Source organism: Gambusia affinis, linkage group LG04 (assembly GCF_019740435.1).
Source record: "Gambusia affinis linkage group LG04, SWU_Gaff_1.0, whole genome shotgun sequence".
Taxonomy (NCBI): Eukaryota; Metazoa; Chordata; class Actinopteri; order Cyprinodontiformes; family Poeciliidae; genus Gambusia; species Gambusia affinis.
This window is the reverse complement of record NC_057871.1, coordinates 30,301,024-30,322,638: the sequence shown is the minus strand read 5'-3', so window position 1 is coordinate 30,322,638 and position 21,615 is coordinate 30,301,024. Positions and strand designations below refer to the sequence as shown.

At 39.6% G+C, this 21,615-nt stretch overlaps 2 protein-coding genes across 3 annotated transcripts; both read left to right on the top strand.

Moving 5' to 3' along the window:
- The first annotated feature begins 1,233 nt into the window (after positions 1-1,233).
- On the top strand, positions 1,234-10,999 carry LOC122829476 (retinol dehydrogenase 8-like). Of its 2 annotated transcripts, XM_044114048.1 has the most exons (7): positions 1,234-1,251; positions 3,384-3,575; positions 7,429-7,590; positions 7,691-7,870; positions 8,022-8,115; positions 9,476-9,659; positions 9,751-10,999. In XM_044114048.1, the coding sequence occupies exons 2-7, from the start codon at positions 3,470-3,472 to the stop codon at positions 9,976-9,978; spliced, it is 954 nt and encodes a 317-aa protein (XP_043969983.1). In that variant the 5' UTR covers positions 1,234-1,251; positions 3,384-3,469; the 3' UTR covers positions 9,979-10,999. The 2 variants fall into 2 exon arrangements, with proteins under 2 accessions (XP_043969983.1, XP_043969985.1); XM_044114050.1 differs by lacking the exon at positions 1,234-1,251 and having other exon boundaries at positions 3,313-3,575.
- Positions 11,000-11,676: 677 nt separating this feature from the next.
- On the top strand, positions 11,677-21,333 carry palb2 (partner and localizer of BRCA2). Its single transcript, XM_044115108.1, has 12 exons — positions 11,677-12,156; positions 12,232-12,291; positions 13,654-13,819; positions 13,937-15,289; positions 16,305-17,638; positions 17,741-17,893; positions 18,930-19,012; positions 19,222-19,371; positions 19,447-19,563; positions 20,242-20,329; positions 20,413-20,606; positions 20,691-21,333. The coding sequence occupies exons 1-12, from the start codon at positions 12,079-12,081 to the stop codon at positions 20,941-20,943; spliced, it is 4,029 nt and encodes a 1,342-aa protein (XP_043971043.1). The 5' UTR covers positions 11,677-12,078; the 3' UTR covers positions 20,944-21,333.
- The last annotated feature ends 282 nt before the right edge of the window (positions 21,334-21,615 follow it).

The following is a 21,615-nucleotide window of genomic DNA, read 5'->3' as shown; positions in this document are numbered from 1 at the left end:
TGTTGAGTCCTCTCATTGTTCCTTTGGTAGGTGAATGAAAGGACCAAGGTTATGAATAATACGCGAAGATTTCTGACATTAACACAGACTGTGAGCTGTGTGTACAGCATCTCTCCATGTGTACAGCTCACAGTCTGTTAATGACATATTGGGTCAGATAGTGTAACATATAAAACAAAAAGACTCCTAGCTTGTCCCGATGTACTACATCCTTCATCTTCAGTGTTTCAATTATTTCATTCTGAACTGCAAAGAGTTTATCAGGGAGAAAATATCTTCCTGAATGGTGCATTGCTGTAAAGAAAAATCTTACAAACAACGGTGTTTCTGTAAAAAGTCCAGATATTTCTTAAGGATTCCGAGCCACAAACCTTCTGGTAATATTCACGTTCATAATAATAATGTGTCGTGGCATTCGTCCAACAGTTGAAGAATGAGTTGGAAAATTTGCTCAAGATTCGCATCCACACTGTAGAAATCATCCATTATTTTGAATTTCATCTTCCGAGTTTTCTTCTACTGAAGAGGATTCTTCTAATGATGAATCCTCAGAGATTTCCTCAAAATTTGTCATAATTTTCTCGCTGTCCCAGTTGGGTTCCACATCCAGGTCCATTATGTTTTTGGGAAGACTGGTAAAGATACTTTTTTGTAATATTTGTGTTGGCAAAGAGTTAGCTGTGGTTGTAAAGGTAACTCACTCATCCTGTGAGCAAGCAAACACATCCAGGTCCATTTGGTCATGAGGAACATTGACACTTTCAAAAGCAACAAAATCTTCTGATGCCTTTACTGTCAAATCCATAGTTGTGGTTTTGATGGTAACTTTCTCATCCTTAGAGGAATCTTCCATGTCCTTTTGGTCTCCAGGGTTCAATGTCAAAAGCAAAGTATTTTGATCTCTCGTCCTCAGATCTCTCTACTAAAACGTCTCTTATTCTATATCCTAACAACTTTTCAACTGCCTTCGTAACAAGAAATCCAAGGTCCCATCAAAGGCAAAAATCCTCTTGACTTGGTGTACAGTTAAACTGGTTTGTAAAGTCACTTTGAAGTCGTCTCTCTGGAATCGATCTACCTCCAACCAAGTTGAGAAGCAAACTGAGAATTCTTGTCTTCTTGTATCTTTTTGAAGATTTATGACATCATTGATGAGAACAAAGAGGTTCTCATTGACATGATGATGTCAAACAACCTGTGAGGTTCTTGTTTGTTTTAGTTGCTATGGAAACACAAGGAGTTACCTATGGGGTAAGATTACTGTCCATTAAAAATGCATGTGTAGACATCTAAATTTGTGGCTTTTTCACAATATCCTAATTTAATTTTGGATTGTTATTATATGTAAGCTCTGATCATAAAAATTACAAGACATAAAGCTTTGAAATATTTCTATATGAGTCTGAGCTTTCTAAAATGAGTAATAGACACAGAATTTTTTGTTTTATGAAAAAAGAAATTTGAATTCCATCAAAAATCTGACATAAAATTTTAAGTAATTTAGAAACCTATATTTTATTATGATTAATTCAGCCTCTTGCAATGTCATTGAGCCAAAAATTAAAAACAGAGTAAAATTATCTTTTTTCACTTCTTTAAGTCTTCCTGTCTAAAAATTCCTGCAGTGGATGGTGTTACACTCATCTGTTTCAGTCAGGTGCAATCTTCAGAACCACAGTTTACCAAAGGACCTGAAACAGCAGGAGCTTGTTCCACTCTGTATTTCATTCTTTTTTTTCTTCTTTTTTTGTCTGTTTTTGTCTTTGGATATGCGTACAAGCCCATGAGCTAGTACAACATGCTGGAACAGGACAGCGTTGCTGGCCAACTAATAAAAATATGCTGCTGCAGATTCCAAATTCCACCACCTGTCTGTCTTTGCCCGACCCAAACTTTTTTCAAAAACAGAGAAGTGCTACTAAGATATGTACATGCAGTTAGCTGTAGAAAGAATAACCACTTTTTCAGGAGCTTATGCTGCTCTGTCCACAATCAGTCAATCAAATTTTATTTGTATAGCACATTTCAGCAGCAAGGCATTTCAAATTGCTTTACATCATATCAGACACAAAAACACAATGCAACATAGAATCAACAATCAAAACACAACATTAAGTCAGGTTCCGTCATTAAATTAGTAATTGATTACGTTTCAAATACAACTCTAAACAAGTGGGTTTTTAGTCAAGATTTAAAGGAAGTCAGTGTTTCAGCTGTTTTACTGTTTTCTGGAAGTTTGTTCCAAATTTGTGGTGCATAGATGCTGAATACCGCTTCTCCTTGTTTGGTTCTGGTTCTGGGGGTGCAGAGCAGACCCAGAACCAAAAGACCTGAGAGGTCTGGAAGGTTGATACAACAACAGCACATCTTCCATTACAACATTCTTTATAAGCTTTTAGGATAAGTTCAGAGAAAAAAGAGGCTGGCACGAAATTATATATCATCTTGATTTGGTATGTTCTGTAATTTTAAAAAAATAATTTGTGATAAATGCTGTCAATTGAATGTTTTTGGTAACAAGTGAAAGGTAGCTTCCATTGTAGCTGTTATATGGGTTGTGTTTTGTGTCATTATGCAAAAAGAAGTGGTTTTACATTTGGAGATACCTGGATTATGAGCCAAGTATCTTGTCTTTACAAGATCAAAAATAAAGATACTGTTAATGTGCTGAATAATAACTATTAAGAGTTCATGTTTTTGGATCAGAGTGGTTTAGTTTCAGGTGTGAACTGCAGACAGAGACTGAAGGAAACATGGATTCCAGGCATTTTTCCAGCTCCTTTACTCCTGCTATAAGTGCGGTGAAATCATGACTGCCAGCCATAATCAAGAAGGGTGTGTGTGTGTGTGTGTTTGTGTGTGTGTGTGTGCGTGCGTGTGTGCGGGTGTGTGTGGGGGGTGGGGGGGCGTGCGTTTGGTTGTGTGTGCATGTGTACATGTGGGTGACAGAAGGGGTGTGCTTTTTTTCATTTATGTAGTTTATAATTTCTGTATGCATTTTGTATTTGGAGATTACCTCAGTCTAAAGTAAAAGCATGAAGGTTGGCTGTGTGTGTGGTAGCAGAACCAGGTCTGCTGAATAATTGAAGAATTACCACGGTTTATTTCTTCACGAAAAAATCTGTAACATAACTTTAGAAAGACCTGTTCCTGGAATGAGCATACTGGCCACTAGATGGCGGCAAATCTGAGGCGCTGCCATCCACATAGTTGTAACTTTTTTACCCCCTTTTTCTAAGCACCATCCCCGTATTTCACCAATAAACACATTTGCCACACTGTCTGTTATGAAGAGACATCCCCTTAGATAATCCTAGGATTGTTGTAGATTTTCACCCTGTCCATGTGACTCCCTCTCTGTGTGTTTTATCCTCTTACTGCAGCTCTTCTTCTCACTTCAGATTAGCACTGACTCTGCACAGGTGTCTGTCTTCTGGTCTGCAAAAAGAGCAGGACCGGCAGCTGAATTATGGCGAGTCCCGAACAGAAAGTGGTCCTGATCACTGGCTGCTCCTCTGGGATTGGTCTAAGAATGGCTGTGATGCTGGCCAAGGATGAGAAGAAGCGTTATCACGGTAGGTATATGAATGGATGAGATCATTGGCAACTTAAATTTTATTGCTGTAGCATTTAAATATGTTATAGTTTCAAAGTATTCAAGAAAAGTAACAAATTATTGCAGAAATAGGATTAATTGCACCTTCACTTTGCTATCCTCTTATTTCCCCACAACACATAATGACCAGTATGGTGTTATACATATATATATAAATTTTTGTTTCTGTTAAATCAGTGCAAAGAAAAAAAACAGCAAAATCTGAATTATCAATACATGAACAATAAAAGCAAAGCTCTGATTGGACAACATCACCATTCCATAAAGTCAGAGTCTAAGTGAGATTAATACAAGTTCATAATTGAGCAAATGTAAACATCAATGAAACTACAACCCATGTCTTCATATAATAGTCTGACACATATACTATGTTATTATAAATGTGATGACCTGAATTGTTTTTCTCTGTAAGATGTCAAAATATATGTCAAGTATGTTTTTTGCAGTGTTACGCTTATTTAACTTAACAGCAGTTTTAACTGGATTGCATCTCATGCACAGCAACATCGAAACACGTGCAATAATTACTATCATTTTTTAAAAATATACTTCTTGTTAAAAATAAATGACTGGATATTACTCTTATTCCTTATGGCAACAAAAAACTTTAACTATAACTATAACCACTCCACTATGACTGCCTTCCTATGAGATTAAAATCCACAGACAGTCTGGGATTTCTCCCCTTCACTCGTATTGTCTGTGGTCAATTTTTGACTGGGCCAATCAGCAAACAAAAGAAGTTGTGAAAAATGACGTAAATTTTCTGCACTGTTTTAGAATTATAGTGTGCTAGAATTAGTTTTAGCAATGGCAGCAGAGGAGGTGAACAAAGCCACTGAATCCTTGTTGACCACACTTCCAAATATTGAATTGACATTAACAGCCGCCACATTCGGCTCTGAGCTTCTCTCTTCACAGTGGAAGTTGGTTGTTTACAGTGCAGGTAATTTCCGGTGAGCTTCGCAGCATCAAACTGGCACATTACACACGTCACAGGTAAAGTTTTAAACTTCAAAGAGTTCACGTCCACCTGCCTGGTAAAAACCAGGCAGGTTCATGATTCAAATTCATATCACACTGTTTCACAAAGCTAATAAGTTTTTCTTAAGTTCTTTTTTAAAGTAACCAAGACCAAAGCATTTCAAGTATTTTAAAGTCTTTTCTCTGCCATTTTTTAATTTGTAATGTTCTCAGTCCATTGTCGTAAAATTTTCATAAAAACCAAAATAGAAAACTTGAATCAAATTACATATTTGCTGCAAACTATGTATTAAATATTTTAATTGCTTTAAAATTAGAAATAAATTTATTCCTTAAAATCAGTGAAAAATACAATACTATAAATGTGTGATGGGCCGAGTTGAAAACAGGGGGAGTTTTAGGAAATATTAGAAAAATAGTTTTTAAAAATTATTTTAACCCAAAGTGTTAGATGATAATACTTTGGGTTTTATCATCTAATACTTTTGTTTCTTTGACAATACTTTTGTATTGTACTTTTGTATCACAGTTTTGTCAAAGAAACAAAACTGAACTCAGGTAAAAAAAAAATGCAAACAAACTCTCTGCACAAACAAACATAGCTGACCTAGCAAAGAAATGACACATAGGGTATATATATAGCGCCAGCAGGAACCAGAGGTGCCGTCCAATCAGCATTAAATCCTGCTGATGCTGGCCCCATCTTTTGTCTGGCACCTCCATGGCAGGTAACCGGCAAGAAAACAAAAGTTATTCTTAGGCAAACAAAATTAACTTTAAGTTAATTTAAATACACATATTAACTAAATGTGCACGCTAACAAATAGAACAAATGTATCCAAATAAGCGTTTTATTGAAACTAAAGTGTTTTGTGTTGGTATGAAAAAGGTTGTGCAAAAACAAAGAGTTACCCACTGAAGAGTGTGGCCAGGGGTTTGACCATCACAAATGTTACTTGACTTCCTGAACTGTTGAATACTTTGATAAAACACATAGTTTATCTAAATCTGAATAAGTGACCAGCGCAGGGAAAAGCTCCCTGCTCACTACACCTCTCTGTGCCATTATTGCCTTTGTTCTAGAATAATCTTTAGAATCTCACCTCAGGCAATAGTTGAAAAGAGACAGCAAAGCCCTCTTTGACTGATTATTCCTTGGCTTGTAGAGTTTGATTCTGGATCACAGGCTGAATACGTCTGTACCACCAGTACATAACAACTAATACCTCTGTGTAATGTGGCTGCCTTAGCAGAGCTGCTTAGGCACACAGGAGCTTAAGATTTATTTTTACCATACTTGCTATGTTTAGCAGCAGTGATGTGCTATCGTGTATTTGCACAACCATACACATGATCTGAAATGATCTGAGGTTGTTGGTGAGGTGTGTTGTTTTGGGGTTAGGAATGGGTTTGGGAGAGGTGAGAGATGTGTGTTTAAGCTGTTGTGGTGAAGCAGCAGCACTCAAAGTGCTAAGAAACCATTTAATTTGTAGACCAATACGTTTTGGCTGAATAACTCTGATGAAGGCCATAAACCAAAACGCAATGGTTTATGAATAAAATAGAACTTCAAGTGTTGCTGAAATCTTCACTTCTGCATTTATTTATTTTTTTACTCTCCATGGACCGTGGGAGTCAGTGAAGTTGTGCCAGAAATATTTTGAATTTTTGTCTAACCTGTTTCCAAAAATGGAAAAGTATATCATTCAACAAGTCAAGTATGTCGCAAATAAAAATGGCTAACTCTGGCATATTATGTGATGTGTACTGTCCCTTTTGAAATAACTGAACAGCAACAATAAAAAGCATGTTCTGGAGAACATACTATGTAGATTAATTTCACAGACTGATTGTTTTCAAATCTGTAAATCATGGTGATTTTCGATTTGCAGATACTAAAAACAATTTAAGATTAGAAATATTATTCCAGACTAAAAAAAATATTTGTAATGCAAAAATTCAGGCTTAATGAAAACTTATATTTTTTGCTAATATATTACAACGTAATATATTACCTTCTTAAAGGTTGTTCTTTACAAGAGGTGTTTTTAATCTCTTGTACAAGCCTCATTGCAATGCATATTCTCATTTATTGAATATGACTGTAGTAAATTGTTTATATAGCAGATTGTTGCATATCAAAGAACCAGGACAGCTGTAGGTTGTCATGAAGATTAATGTGAGCTTCCTGCTCTGTGGGCTGCTAGACTGGAAGCCTTTATTGTAGAGGTTTTTGCAATGTCCAATAGATTTTTTTGCCACCCCATCTTAGCTCTTGAAATATGATTCTTTCTTTAAATCAAATTAATTTTCAAAAAATAAGATCAGTCAGTTCAGAAACTTGGATACATTATTATTAAATATTTGAAGGTTTATTATTTTATTAAGGATTATTATGAGGGGGTTTTTTACACCAAAAATGTGTAAAGAACCATTAATATGTATCCATAAATAAGTTCATGCTGGACCAAAGTAAAGTGTTTTTTTTATGTGCAGCTCTATGTTCAATAAACTCACTGACTTATGGATGAACTTAGTTTGACACTGAATGTCTAACCTCAGTTACTGAACCTGGGCAAGCTGCCGACTCATCGTTTATTTAAAGACGTACCCTGAAGGTGTTGTGCTGTTAAAGCTTGTCCCAAACACAAATGGAAACCTGTCTGCAGACAAAAAAGATGAATGAATCAAGGATCATACATAGAAACATTGTCCCGATGGCATTTATAGAAGCTTCTAAAAATAAAAAGACTGTTTACTTATTTTACTTCATAGCAGCTTGATCTTGAAAACTATAGGCCTATAAGAACATTTTTCCCCATTTACAGTAATAGCCACGATGCGTGACCTGAAACGAAAGGACAAGCTGGTAGAGGCTGCTGGAGATGCATATGGGAAAACTCTTTCTCTTGCTGTGTTGGATGTCTGCAATGATGAATCTGTCAAACAATGCATAAACGGCATCAAAAATCGACACATAGACGTCCTTGGTAAGTCAAATATGACATTTTTAGCATTAAAATGTCTAAAATATGTGTTAATCATGCCTTTGAACTCTCTTTACCTTCTGGTTTCCCTCATCCTTAACAGTCAACAATGCAGGTATTGGCCTGGTGGGTCCAATAGAAAGCATTCCTATCGAAGAGATGAAGAAAGTATTTGAGACTAATTTCTTTGGAGTCATCAGGATGATCAAGGAAGTGATGCCGGACATGAAGAAAAGAAGAGGAGGACACATCATTGTAGTTAGCAGCGTGATGGGACTACAAGGTAAGTAGAGATGCTAAACCCTACAGAAAACAAATACCGGCTTTACTTTAAATAGGGTTTGGTCAATGGACAAAGAAATCAAACAGATTAAGAGGCTAATATTATCCACTAAGTCTCTCCACAGACTGAAATTACATCTGTTTTTCTTCAGGTGTTGTGTTTAATGACGTCTACGCTGCTTCCAAGTTTGCCATGGAGGGTTTTTGTGAGAGTTTAGCTGTGCAGCTTTTGAAGTTTAACGTCATGTAAGTATCACTGAAGGGATTTACTGTTTAATAAGCAATCATTAAAATTCTCTTGAACTATGCCTTTTGGGTCTCTTGCACAAATCCTCTCTTAACATACATAATAGTGTATTTGTTGTTTGATGGCTAGTGAACTATATATAGTATAGCTATATACTTTAACATCTTACATGTTGTTTCTACACATCGCAGTTTTAAAGCAACTTAGTATAAATACACATTTTACATCTTTATTGAAAGTTGTCAATATAGTTTAATTTTTGTTTCTTTGCGATGTCTGTTGATTAGCTGCTTTCAATGGGGTCCAGACCAGAACAAAATCTTGGGGAATGGATGTTTTGAAAGGATACATCTGGGCGGATCAGCTGGAGGGATCCGGGATGTATCCGATGCAGATGAGAGAATCTGAGGTTCTGTCACACAGAGAGTGTGTTGGTGATTTCTTTACATTCTGACCCTTCTCTACATGGTCAGGAGAATCTGATAATCAGTAGAAGTACAGATACACCATTTCTCCTCTTTGAACAAAGCAGATCAAGAGCTCGATGGAAGGACCATCTTCTCCTCCTGACTTGGATAAGCCATGGATTCCCTAGAGCAGGGGTGGGCACTCCTGGTCTTCGAGGGCCGGTGTCCTGCAACTTTTAGATGTATCTCTACTTCAACACACCTTAGTCAAATAATGAGGTCATTACCAGGACTCTGGAGAACCTGACTGCACTTGGGAGGTGATTCAGCTGTTGGATTCAGGTGTGTTGGACCAGGGAGACATCTAAGAGTTGCAGGACACCGGCCCTGGAGGACCAGGAGTGCCCAACCCTGCCCTAGAAGCAGTGAAGTGTTGGGAGAGGAATTTCTGGGTTTCTCTCCTGGACCTGTTACTCACAGCAGACACACTGGTGGACAGATGGACACCCTGTTAGAAAGGATGCACAAATTATATCTTTGCTACTGTTTTACATTTACATGTAACATTCAAAATGGAAAACATTGCTCAAAAGTTTCACATTTGTTTTAATCGGAAAAGTACCGAAAATCCTCTTAGACTCAAACATATCCTATATTCAGAACATTTGGCACCAAAGTGGCTTCAGTGAAAGTTTGAGAAAAGCTGCAATGGTTTACAGAATTGATACGATGTTTAATATAAAAAACATTTTGGAGTTTATGTCATGATGTGTGTAACAAGTTCGACTCATTAAATTTTGCGTATTTTCATTTATATTTTCTTAATTCAGTATTTCATAATACACAATGTTGAGGAATTAAATTTTTAAGTGAATATAATGTATTAACAATAGCATAATTGTTTCCATGGTTGAAATCTTCTCCTTCTCTTAATATACCTGATTTATCACAGCCTGTCACTGATCGAGCCAGGACCGGTGCACACAGAATTTGAAGCAAAGATGATTCAGGATGTGAAACAGAAGGAGTATCCTGGAGCGGATTCTGATACTGTGCATTACTTCAAGAACGTCTATCTTCCTTCTTCTGTGGACATTTTTGAGGCATTTGGACAAACACCTGATGACGTTGCTAAAGTAAAATTATTGTCTCTTTACGTTTTACTCTTTATCAGAACCACTCTGTTTGAACATTTAAATATATGTGAATATATTTTTGTTTTTACAGTGCACCAAGAAAGTGATCGAAGCAAGTCGTCCACGTTTCCGTAATCTGACCAATCCGCTGTACACGCCAATAGTGGCACTGAAGTACGCCGATGAAACTGGAGGGCTGTCTGTTCATGCTTTCTACCACATGCTCTTTAACATGGGGCCTGTGATGCATGTCAGTATGGTTGCCATGAAGTATCTAACCTGTGGATGTCTGAGGAGAAGGACAATTTCACCAAACTGAAAGCCAACGTAATTTGCTAAGCACTTTCTCCTAAACACAACCAATTTTAATTCACAGTCCAAGATCATGCTTAATATAGTAAATGGTTTCACAATATTATCCTATGTATAACAATATAATCCTGTGTATAACATGTGCTTAGAGACAAGATTGGGGTTAAATCCAACAAAATTAGTCATTATCTTCAGTGCCAAATTAATACAGCTTGATAATAATAATAAAAAAACTAAAAAAAAAACTAATGAAGCAACCAGAATGATGTGACTAATGAAGAAAGCAGGGATTATGAACAAAAAGGGAAACAAACCACTGCTAAGATAGTAAACAAGAAAGATTCAAAGTTTAGCAGGATTAAACGAGGGAACAAATGGGATTATAGAACAGGAAGAAGGCGTGAGCCTCCAGATTTTTCAAGTTTTTAATCTGTTTTCTGCAAAATGTTTTGTAAACATTTGGATTTTGGCCAGCATTGCAGTGATGTTGTTGGTATTTAAAAATAAGGACACATCAACTATGTCATAACTCTTTTTGAGCTGGAAGGTCTTATATAGACAGGTGAGTGCTTGTCCTAATAAACTGCAGTCAGTTTAATTAAACACAGCTGGACTCCAATGAAGGGGTAGAACCCTCTCAAGAAGGATCATGGGACATGGACAGCATGAGTGTCACAGAAAAGATTCTGAATACTTATTACCATGTGATATTTCAGTTTAGATTTTTTCATAAATTAGCAAAAAATTCTACATTTCTGGGGTATTTTCTGTCAAGATGAGATGCTGAATGTAGATTCATGAGAAATAATATGAACTTTTTTGATTTCTGTAAATGGCTGCAATCATTTCCGTACCCACTGTAGGTAGCCCAGTCTCAGTCATCATGACTGTAGCAGTTTATATTTGCTGAAACAATATGCAATGTAAAAGAAGACAACAATTGACATTTTAACCAAATAGTTAGAATTAAACATCTTTTAGATAGCTATATTAGTGGATAATATTACTAAAGTTGTTTCAAATGTGTTTTTCACATTTTTACACATATATGTGAATCCATGTTTATGTATAATTTTGATCCTGTGTGATACAAGAATACTCCTAATAAACTGAAACGTGTGCACCTGATTCTTGATTTAAAAATATTTGAAATTGCATGTCGTGTTCGACCCTTCAACATGAAAATGTCAAATTAATCAATAAAAACCAAAGGACTATGGCATTGGACAGATGTAACCATGAGACGGAACGACAGACACAGTTACAGCACAAAATGGTGTGCAAGTGAGATTTTGTTCCAAGGGCTTGATGTCAACCTGTGAGAACGCTCTGCTGGAGCACGTTGAGACATTGGAAGCAAAAGACTCTGCAGTTTCATAGGGGGACGCTAGAGGGAGCTGTAGCTCCCTCTGGAAAAGCCATAGCACCCCCAAAGCACCACCAAGAAAATATCAGATTAATTTCTTTTTCATTGCAGTTAATATTTTTATTATGTGTTTGTTGTGGCATTTTCCTCGCAAAACACAAATAATTTAAAAAAAACTGATTGTTATTGAGTAAAAAAAATCTAATCTCACAAGAGGAAATGTACTCATGAGTCTATTTTCCTTTTTTATTATTTGTATTGTTTGTATTTGTATTGTGATTTAATTAAGCATAAATGGAGGGGCGTAGGGTGTGGCGCGCATATTGGCACCGGGCTTACGTCTTACGCAAATGACGCCGATCGAGTCATCTTGACTCCATTCCTGATGCCTGTCTGAGTAGCGGGAAATTAGAAGTAAATCAATACCTAGCTAATCGAACAGTGAAGTAAATCTGCATAAACAAACCGATGGAAGAGATCAAATTGAACTCTTAACTTTGACATTGCGTAATAGGCAAGTTTACTTTTATATGCCTTTGTCTGTAGGCATATATAATTGTTGCTGTTGGTTGTTAAAGTTAATGTTCGTAACGAAAGTAACACTTTGCCGTTAGCTTCTTAATTACTCTAACTGCGTAGATAGGTATAATTAGAATATGTTTATAGCCGTATAAAACCGTGACATATGCGCGTTAGCTGGTGATATGTAAGGTGTTTGTCAGGTTGTGTTGGCTGAGGGGGATGGATGGCAATATTGGTAATATTCTGCCCAGTGAGGAACAGCTGAGGAACACACTGCAATGTGATGACAAGGAAAAGGTAACTTAACATTCTCTTCACACTCGGGTTAAGTGATATTCAGCTTCATTACTCATTTGTATTATTCATTCTCAGCTTCGTAGAAAACTGGCACATTTACAAAGGGAGTATCTCAAGACAGCCCAGAGACTAAAGGTGAGACCCGTATTCTTTTATCACACTTTTAAAAAAATGTAACAGAAATCAGAAGTAAATATGAAAGTGACATCACTCTTTCCAGTAATGCAGTGCCTTACAAAAGTATTTAAAAATATTCATATTTTAATATACAAAATATACAACCACCAAGTCCAATTTATTTGATTAAGGTCTTGTATGATACACCGATGCTGCAGCCATGTTTCACCATGGAGATTGTGTGTTCATCATGATGATGTGCATTGCCACACATAACATTTTGCATGCAAGTATAATAATTCCATTCTGGTCTGATCTTGTTAGTCAAATTATTTCCTATGATCATAGTTTTTTCTCTAGCAGTGACTTTCTTCTTGCCACTTTTCCATAAAAAAAAAAAAATACAAAGAAACGAGGTAACATATTCTTCCACCTGTTCTGTATCTCCCTGAAGCTCCACTAGAGCCATAGTTGGCCGATGGATGCTGTATTGGCTGCTTCTGTAATTAAGGCACTAAATCAATAACAATATATATTGCAATAGATATGTGATCAATCCATCCATCCATCTGCTGTACATCCTTGTCCGTAGTAGGGTCAGGAGGGGTGCTGGTGCCTATTTCCAGCTAATGTTTCAGGCGAGAGGCTGTGTCACCCTGGACAGGTCACCAGGCTGTCGCAATCCATTGCAGGGCAACACAGAGACAAACACACTTGAGGAGAATTTAGACATTAATTTCTTTGGACTGTGAGAGTACCTCTAGGACCTTATTGCTGCAAGGCAACAGTGCTACCAACTGTGCCATTTTACAGAGCAGATAATTTATTGGATAGAATATTCAACATATAAAATGTTCCCTGAACTACTGATGCAGAGCTGCACAGCATTCTAGGGGATGTAAACAGAGGAAAGGTTTTTGCTGCTCAACCTCACCCTGCGAGCTCAGCAAGGTTGGTGGCATCATCAACAAACGATGATGCCGCCACTCTTTGGTTACCTAGCAACAACTTGTTGGGTAACTTATGCAGCAGCAGTTTCAGGTTTCACCACCATGACTCATAACTGCTAAAAAATAAGCAGTTGTGAAGCAGTTAGTTGCACTGCACATTATGTAGGGATATTGGAGTAACATTTAATTAAACTTTCTTTAATTTCTTTTCACGCACAAAACGAAGAACTAATTGAAGTTGTTTGAATAAGAGGTAGTTTGAGAACATGTCTCTAACTTTTCAATAAACTCAAACTCCAGTGAAAAACAACAATGTTTGTTAGACGGATGCTAAGCACTCTGAAAAATGTTAGCTATGAGCCACATTGCTGCTTTATCAAGGGAAATGGAGGAAAAGTTTTGTCTTAAACTCATGTTGGTTCTCACGCAGCGTGCCGAGTGTGTGGATGCGTTGAAGAGGCATGTGAAAAACAGGATTTCTCTGCAGAAAGACAAAGACCAGAACAATCCAGAGATTACATCTAATGCTTGCATTACCTCCTCCTCATTCACATTTAACACAAACGATGCAACTCCAGGTTCACTACAGTGTCAAGGTAAGTCTGACTCAATGCAACCTGAAATCTCTCATTTTACACTCCTGTAATTTTATTGGTATCAAAGCCAAACCTGTACAGAAATGAACTGATGAGTACTAATCTGATGTTTATCAGGTGCAGTAGAATCCAGTACAATCAGGAGACAACAAGTAATACAATTCTCACTTTCCGGAGAGCAGACTTCCTGCAAAACCCCGGATCTCAGTAGTGACATCACTGGCAGCCACAGGCCCAGCGCGGCCTTGCGCCTGCGGTCGAGACGCAGCCGCTTACGCTGGGAAAAGAGGAGTGCCAACACTCCCGATGGCTCAGACAACAGCCAGCGACAGCAGGAGCTGACAGGAAACACAAGACCTGGAGATGAGGAGCAAACGATCAAAGACGAAGATGTCTTCATTGAAAGTGAGGAGCTGTTTTCTGATCCAGAGTCGGAGTCCCCCTCTCTGCTACTCACACATTGGAGCACGCAAGAGCACACCAAAACCGGGGACAAAACGGGAAACGGGAATCAAAGATCCCAGGAAGAAACAGGGGGAAAAAATGGTCCAGAAGTTGATGGAAAATGCGGTAGACCTGCTTTAACAACAGAGAGTAAAGGACAAAATGCTGGAGAAAACAGTTTAATAAATAATACGATGGGAGAAGACAGTGTCAGTCAAAGCCAAGCAAGAAAACCAGTGGTATGTGAACAGGGCAGCCATGATGGAGCCCAGATGACAGCAATCGAAAAACATGAGGACTCTGTAGAAATAAAAGAGGAAAATAATCTGATCACAGCAGAGGAGAACTCTGTAAGTCTCCTAGACTCTTGCACATTAGTGGAAGGACTACCTTTCCCTGTAGAGTACTACATTAGAACCACAAGGCACATGACGCTATCCCAGACCCAGCCAGATGTGCAGGCTGTCATAATGTCCCAGCTGAGCGCTGGGAGACAACGCAGGAGTCGAGGCCGCAGCAGGAGAACAAACCAGGGCGTACAGCGGTCAGACCGGCACACTCAGACAGATTCAACCTCTTCCACAACTCTGTCCGTGTCTGTGGACTCTCTGAAGCCATCCAACGTTAACACTTCCAAAGATTATTCCCAGAGTTCCAGTGACTTTTCTACCTCTTCCGTTTCGGAAGCTCATGTTTCACTTCGGGGCCCCAGCGTCCGTCCACCCAAAGGGACGAGGAGAGGCAGAGGCAGGGGAAGACCTCCGAGACAACAGCTTCTTAAACAAAGATGTAGCCTGACCTCAGGAGGTCTCCAGCCCCTCCTCAGCCCTGCACCATCCACCCAGTTGATCCATCAAGCTGATGAGACAAACACTGAGCTAATGTTACTCCAGCAGACTCCCACCCACTGCTGTCCAGCCCAACCTTCTTCTTCAGTCAGTGGAACTCCAGCTGGTTTTACTGCTGAACACCAGGAGAAAATCTGTCTGAAGAGCAGCACCAGCAGACCCCAACAGATGAACACAGGTAGACCTGGGGTACACACACATTCTTGTCCTGCAGACTGATAGTATTTTGTTGAAGTAAAAATTACTTGGCTGTGTTATTTTTAAGATTTTTGCTTAAATAAGTAAGATATTAATCCTCTAATATTGATTTATCTTTCTAAGTGGAACACTAGTGGTATCCTTTGGAAACTCCAGATCAGCACAAATGTTGTTCTCCCTTTCTTTTCTGCATTGCCAAACAATGTGCATTACTAGAGGGAAGAAATGTCAGAGCCAGCTATTTTTACCATGAGAGCTTCTTCAGAAATGAAGCTGAAGTAGACAATGTATTGAAATGGGAATGTGTGATTATTTTTTTGCCATAATTTGAAAGCTACTAAAATCGATAGCAGCTTTCTAGTGGGAAACACAGTGTTTCCCACTAGAAGGAAACAAACACGCCCAGTACGACACTTTCATTCTATTGGCTGAAAGGTTGCCAGGCGACTGTACTTTTCTGTTCCAAGCTCCAGCAGAAAATGATTTGCAATTGAGCAGAGAGGTTTGCAAGAGGAGACTTGATCCGAGCAGAGACAAGTTTTGAGTGCGAGGATAAAGGTTTGAGAGAGCACAGTGAATATTTGAGAGAGAGCAGACGTTTTGAGTTCAAGCATTCCAAGTTTTGAGAAGAAAGACTTGAAGTCCTGCTTTCAGACTGAAAGTGTGTGCTCTCGAATTATGGCAGAAAGATTTCCCCATAAGAGGCTTCCTAAAAACACGAAGGATAAAATATATATTATATTTTTGTCCATATTGACCTGTAACCTCTGTCTGCTATGGTTCAAGCTGGATTTGGAAATGTTGGAAGACTTTGAACATCTGAGAGTTGAGTGTCTACCTGCCCTGGTTAAATGTAGACACTCAACTCTGTTTTAGTCATGCTGTCCTCATTAATTATGAGCATCATTTTGTTTTTACATGATTGTTTTTTTTTTTGTTTGTTTGTTTTCTTAATTTCATAATCTATTTTTTCTTCTTTAACTTGTGTCCTGCAGGCTCATCAGACTGTCAGCCTCTCCTCCTGCCCTCCTCCTCCTCCTCTTCATCATCTCAGACAGCTCAGCTTTCTCTTCCCTCTTTGATCAGCCGCCTGAAGAACCTGGACATCCAGCAAGATTTTCACCTCCCTGATGATCAGTTTGCCTCCTTGAAGCTGCACAAGCTCCGTCAGGTTGCCGTGGAATCAACCCCGTCACACAACACACGCAGACGCTCCAGCTGCCGGCACAGCGCCGTCGATCTGCTGATGCCCTGTTCCCTCCCGCTCAGTTCCACATCTACCATCAGAAATTCTCTCCGTCCAAACAAGAGTGAGCGAACATCTCCACAGCAGACACAATGCACGGTTACCGATAATTTGACAGGCACGCTGTTAAATGAAGAGCTTTGTAACTCAAGTGTTCCAGAAACGAACGCAGAGGTCAGTGCGGACGCTCTCAACACCTCAACAGAAGCTGTTTCACTGGTGCAAGAGTTTACTGAAGAGCTTGAAGCTGGAACTGAAAACGGGGCAGCCCTCAGCAGCACATGTCCATCTATGAACACAGATGAACCACAGGCTCTGGTGGACCGAACACGGCGCAAAGAAAATGATGTTCAACTTTCAGATGAGCCAGAAGTTGAGCAATCTGAAAATGAAAAGCAACCCTCTTTAGAGGAGCTCGGACTGGTAGACGGACGCATCACTCAGTTGCTTTCCTTTGATTTCTCTGAAAGTAAAGCAGCAGAGGAGGTTCCGACCAGCTGCACAAACGACGCTGCAGCAAACCCACCTGTAAATAACTCAAACCCACAGTATCTTGCAGAAGAGTTAGCAGAACCTACTAAAGCAGGCTCTTCTGAGGACGGAGCGATTAAAAGTAACGCCTCTCAGTTCGTGTTTAAGTCTCCTCTGGATGTAGTGGGCTGGCCCTGTACAGGCCTGCCATCCGTCTATCATCCGTCACCCACTCTAGCTTCCAGTCCGGTCCTGCCCTCCCTGGGAATCACCCCTAATGCTGCTCGCCTGACCTCTGACTCCTCTCCCTCTGCTCCTCCTCTCTGCCTGCCTCCGTCTCCCAGCCCATCCACCCAGGATCTGTCTCCTCTGGATCTTTGTCCTGCTGCATCCATCACCTCCCTCCCTTCTGGCCTCCCTCCTCCCTCTCTCTGCAGTCAGCTTCAGGATTTATCAGAGCCTCCAGCTCCAAGAGACCAGGGTGACAGAGAAGAACCTGTCGACTGCCCGACCCCATCCAGGATGCAACTGCAAAGCTTGGCTGTGGAAGTGGGAATAACGAAGCACGGACCTGCACAGAAGTTCTTACTGAGGTGCACACACACACTCGAGGTAAAATCTGTTCTTTGTTACTTTGCTTTTTACTTCTCGAGTAAAAAAATGTCATCTTCTTGAGCTGTGTTTTGTGGGGTAAGCAGTGTTTGTGCATGCCAGGCGCCAGCAGGGGGCTCTCTGGTGGATGTGTGCTGTGTGTCGGACCCATCGGCCGGTGTGTGTGTCGCAGCAGCAGGAAAGTGGGCAGTGTGCCTGTGGATCCAGACTTCAGAATGTAACTGGAGCCTCAAACACACCTGGACCTTCAGTGAGGTGACTTCTTCTGTTTGTTGTTTTCAGGCTTCTTATTTCACAACAAATGTCGTCTTCAATTCAATTCAGTCACAGTCCATGTCCCAGGGATGTTTGTTTGGTGGCTCTTAACGTTTTGGTTATATCTCTAGTACCTTTTCCTTTCACTCAACTTTCCATTATTACGCTTGAATACAGTAAGGTGGGAACCATGGTCTCTGATTGGCTATCAGTCAAATTTATCAAGCTGCTTGATAAATTTGACCACCACTTGCATTTGGTTCAAATTATTCAGGGCATTTCTTATGTAAAATATGTTATTACGTAGCTGGTTAACAGGAAAAAAATTATTCCACTGGAAACACGCATGTCTCTGCAGAGTTTCCTGTAGGGACTTGACTTTGAGGGACGAGTAGATTGATCAGCCCAATTTCTTTAATTTTGGGTGATCAACAGTCATTTTATGCTTACACGCGTTACGTCCAAAGAGGTCACAACATATTTAAGAAATACTCAGATTGAAACATTCTTTTCATTTTATTCTCCTCAGTGGTTTTTTTCTTAAAACTTCCGTTTGGTCATCTACTTGTTATTTTTTAAAGAAAGAAAGAAGACTAAGAACCGTCATTTTCCGTGTCTGAGCAAAACCCCAAAGTAAAAACACAACGGTGGACCTGGTGACCCAGACAAAAAGAACATAAAGGCACAGAGGGGCCAGCAAAACTACTGCTAGAATACAACAGAAAAATCCAAAAAGAACCTACCAACTGCAAAAGAAATGAGCCGAAACATGACAACCAGTGGCTCCTGTGACAGAAATGGCTTCTGACAGGATATGGCTTTACTTACATAGGCTAATAAAATCAATAATATTAACTGTGAACTGCTTCAGTTGCTGTATTGTGATCTTATTGGGGTGGTGGGTAGTCTCTTTGTGGGAAAATGTTTTCACTGATTGAAGCATTTTGTTGTAATTTAATGAGCTGAAAAAATACAAGGTCTAAGAGAATCCTAAATATTTCTTGATTCAGATATGGAATATGTTTTGTGTTTGCAGCCTGTGATAAACGTGTTTCCTGTCCCAGACTCTGCCGGCCTCATGTTTGTGTCTCTTGGTCAGCTGGAAATAAGAGAGCTGAGGTAACGCTCTGTATTTTAATATTGTTGATAAAAAATTAAGCTACATTTGATATACCTCGGAGCATAACGGCGCAACCAGCTTAGCTGCGTTTCAATGTGTAGTCAGACAAACCAGTGGGAAATTTCTGAGAAATGCTCAGCCTTGACATAAAGGCACTGAAAAAGGCGGTTTGTCAGTTCATCAGTATATAAACTGTCTGTTTTTGCAGACTCCTGTCCTGTTGCAGCCTCAGGCAGACGCTGATTCTTGAGGACATCATCCAGGCGGTGGCTGGCTTATTCAACTCCAGAGTGGTTACGTCCTCCGACTCGGCCGCAGGCTCCACTCTGCGGGTGTTCACCCTGTCAGACAGCACCAGGTAAGGAAAGAGTCTGTCTCATCTCTTGGCACTGATGCACAAGTTCTTTAGTGTCTGAACTTGTGTGTCTGTCAGCTTACTGACTCCTCAGCCTCTCGTGTCTCCTGGCGTTTGTGTGAGCGCCCTCGCTCCAGTAGAGGGGCTTCCTGATGCTCTCATCGGTACAGATGAAGTGGGACACCTTTTCATCTGGTAAGTGATATTAGAATGAAGCTTGGCCAAATCATGGTTTAGAGGATGAGCACCTAACACTGTGTGACCAATTTAAAAATCAACCATAATTGTTTTTTGGAATTGTAATTTTAATGCCAAACATTTCAATGTAACATTTGTTTTTGAGTGTGGGTGTGTGTACCATGTATTTAATACCTTGTGGGGACCATTTTCCTGACACATATTACATAGTGGGGCCCCACAAGGGTAAACGCTGTGTTTGGGATAGGGGTTAGGTTTAGCACTTCGGTATGAGTTGAGTTTTGGTTAGGGTTAGGTATGCAAGGATGAGGGTTAGGTTTAGTGTTAGGCTGTAGAAATGAATGGAAGTCAGTGGAAAGTCCCCACAAAGACCTTTCATTATTTTCTTTGTGTGTTTTTCCATTTTCCTTTCTCTTTTATCTTATTCTTTCCTCTCACTCCTTTCTATCCTTCCTTTTGTTGTGTCCTTTCTACCTTCTATATCTCCAGTTTCTTTTCTTTCCTTTTCCATACCCCAGAGTAGAAAGTTCAGGTGAAATTTGTGAACTTCTTGTATATGCAATATTTTAAATGCATATACAATCTTAAATCCAATTGAGCATCTGTGGCAAGGCGTTTTCTATACAAGTTCAATGATTTTGAGATATTTTATTGTTTGTCATTTGCTTGTTAAAGGAATTTAAAGAGTGGCCAGCTGCTGAGCAGAGTGCTGCTTGAAGACAGTTTATCCAACACAGCCTGTCTCAAAGGTTACTCCTACTGTGTAAGTAGCCAGCAACTCGTGAAATGATTGTGTCACTTAAAATTCTGCGTGGCAACTTTCTGTGTGTGTTTGATGTTGTGCAGGGAGTGTTGTTTGTTCTGCTGCAACATCAGTTTCTAAGCTCCCTGGACCAAGAAGAAAAAAAGGCAAGAGAGAAATGCTTGCTATCAGAGGAGAGGTCGAAGCCAGCTCTGTTCTCTTTAGTTGGCATCAACCCTCTGAGTGGAAGATCTGTCATATCTTCTTGGCTGTATCCTCCGGATGGCTGGACTGGCAGGTGAGATGAAGAGAGACGGAGAACAAGGCTTGTATAAGTTTGTTTATTACACATCCAGGTGATGCACACCTCTTTGTCTGCAAGGCTTTGTGAAGTGGACGTTAACCGCTGCAGCGTGGTGGGCCTGAGTCAAAGCGGCTGTGTCTGTGTGTGGGAGCTCGGAGAAGGGAGGACGTCCCAAATGATGGAGGCTCAGGAGGACGGGTACTGGCAACTGGCTCGATGGGGGCACGAGGACACCTTGGTGATCGGGCATCAGAACGGAGACGTCTCTTTACATTCCTACGGCGTGAGGCCGACTAACAAAGGTGCTGAAGCTGAAACTCCACCGTTGTGAGAAGGATGCAGACATTAACGTAATGCAACATTAAAGAAGCCGATTTAAACCCGTCATCAGCCGTGGGCATTCTAATGTAACTAGTTTCACTTACTGAATTGTCCCTACAATGTCCAGACTGCTGTAGTTATTGTTAACTGATGTATTTTAATGCTGTGAACTGAGAACATCCCATAAGTAGCAAGAGGAAGCTCTTGTTTTTACTGCATATATGAAACAGTAAACCAGTTTGGCTGAAAATCCTTTTAAACCTCTATTCCTTGTTTATTTTAGTAAAGCTGCTCTTTTAGCTGTTCTCTTTTTATTATTATTATTTTGTGGATGAAAATTGTTATATAAATAGAACTCTTAGTTTGTGTTAAAAATTCTATTAAATATTTTGATGTTTTATTGTTTAGTGTCGGTCTTCTTCATTTTCAAACAGGATTAAGTCAGTAAAATGTAAATAATGCTTTATCACATAATGTGAAAAGGTGAAATGTCACTTAATATGAAGATTAGTAGCTGTTTGGCCCATTAGCTTTTGCACAATAATTATATTTATCCCACAGCTCCAAAGCAGTCAAGATGAAGGACTGCTTTCATCTTGACTGGAAAAAATTACTTTTCCGATAAACTTTTCCAACTTTCTCCTTCCCAAGAGCTCTTGTGTTGTGCAACCATTTTTCCTCT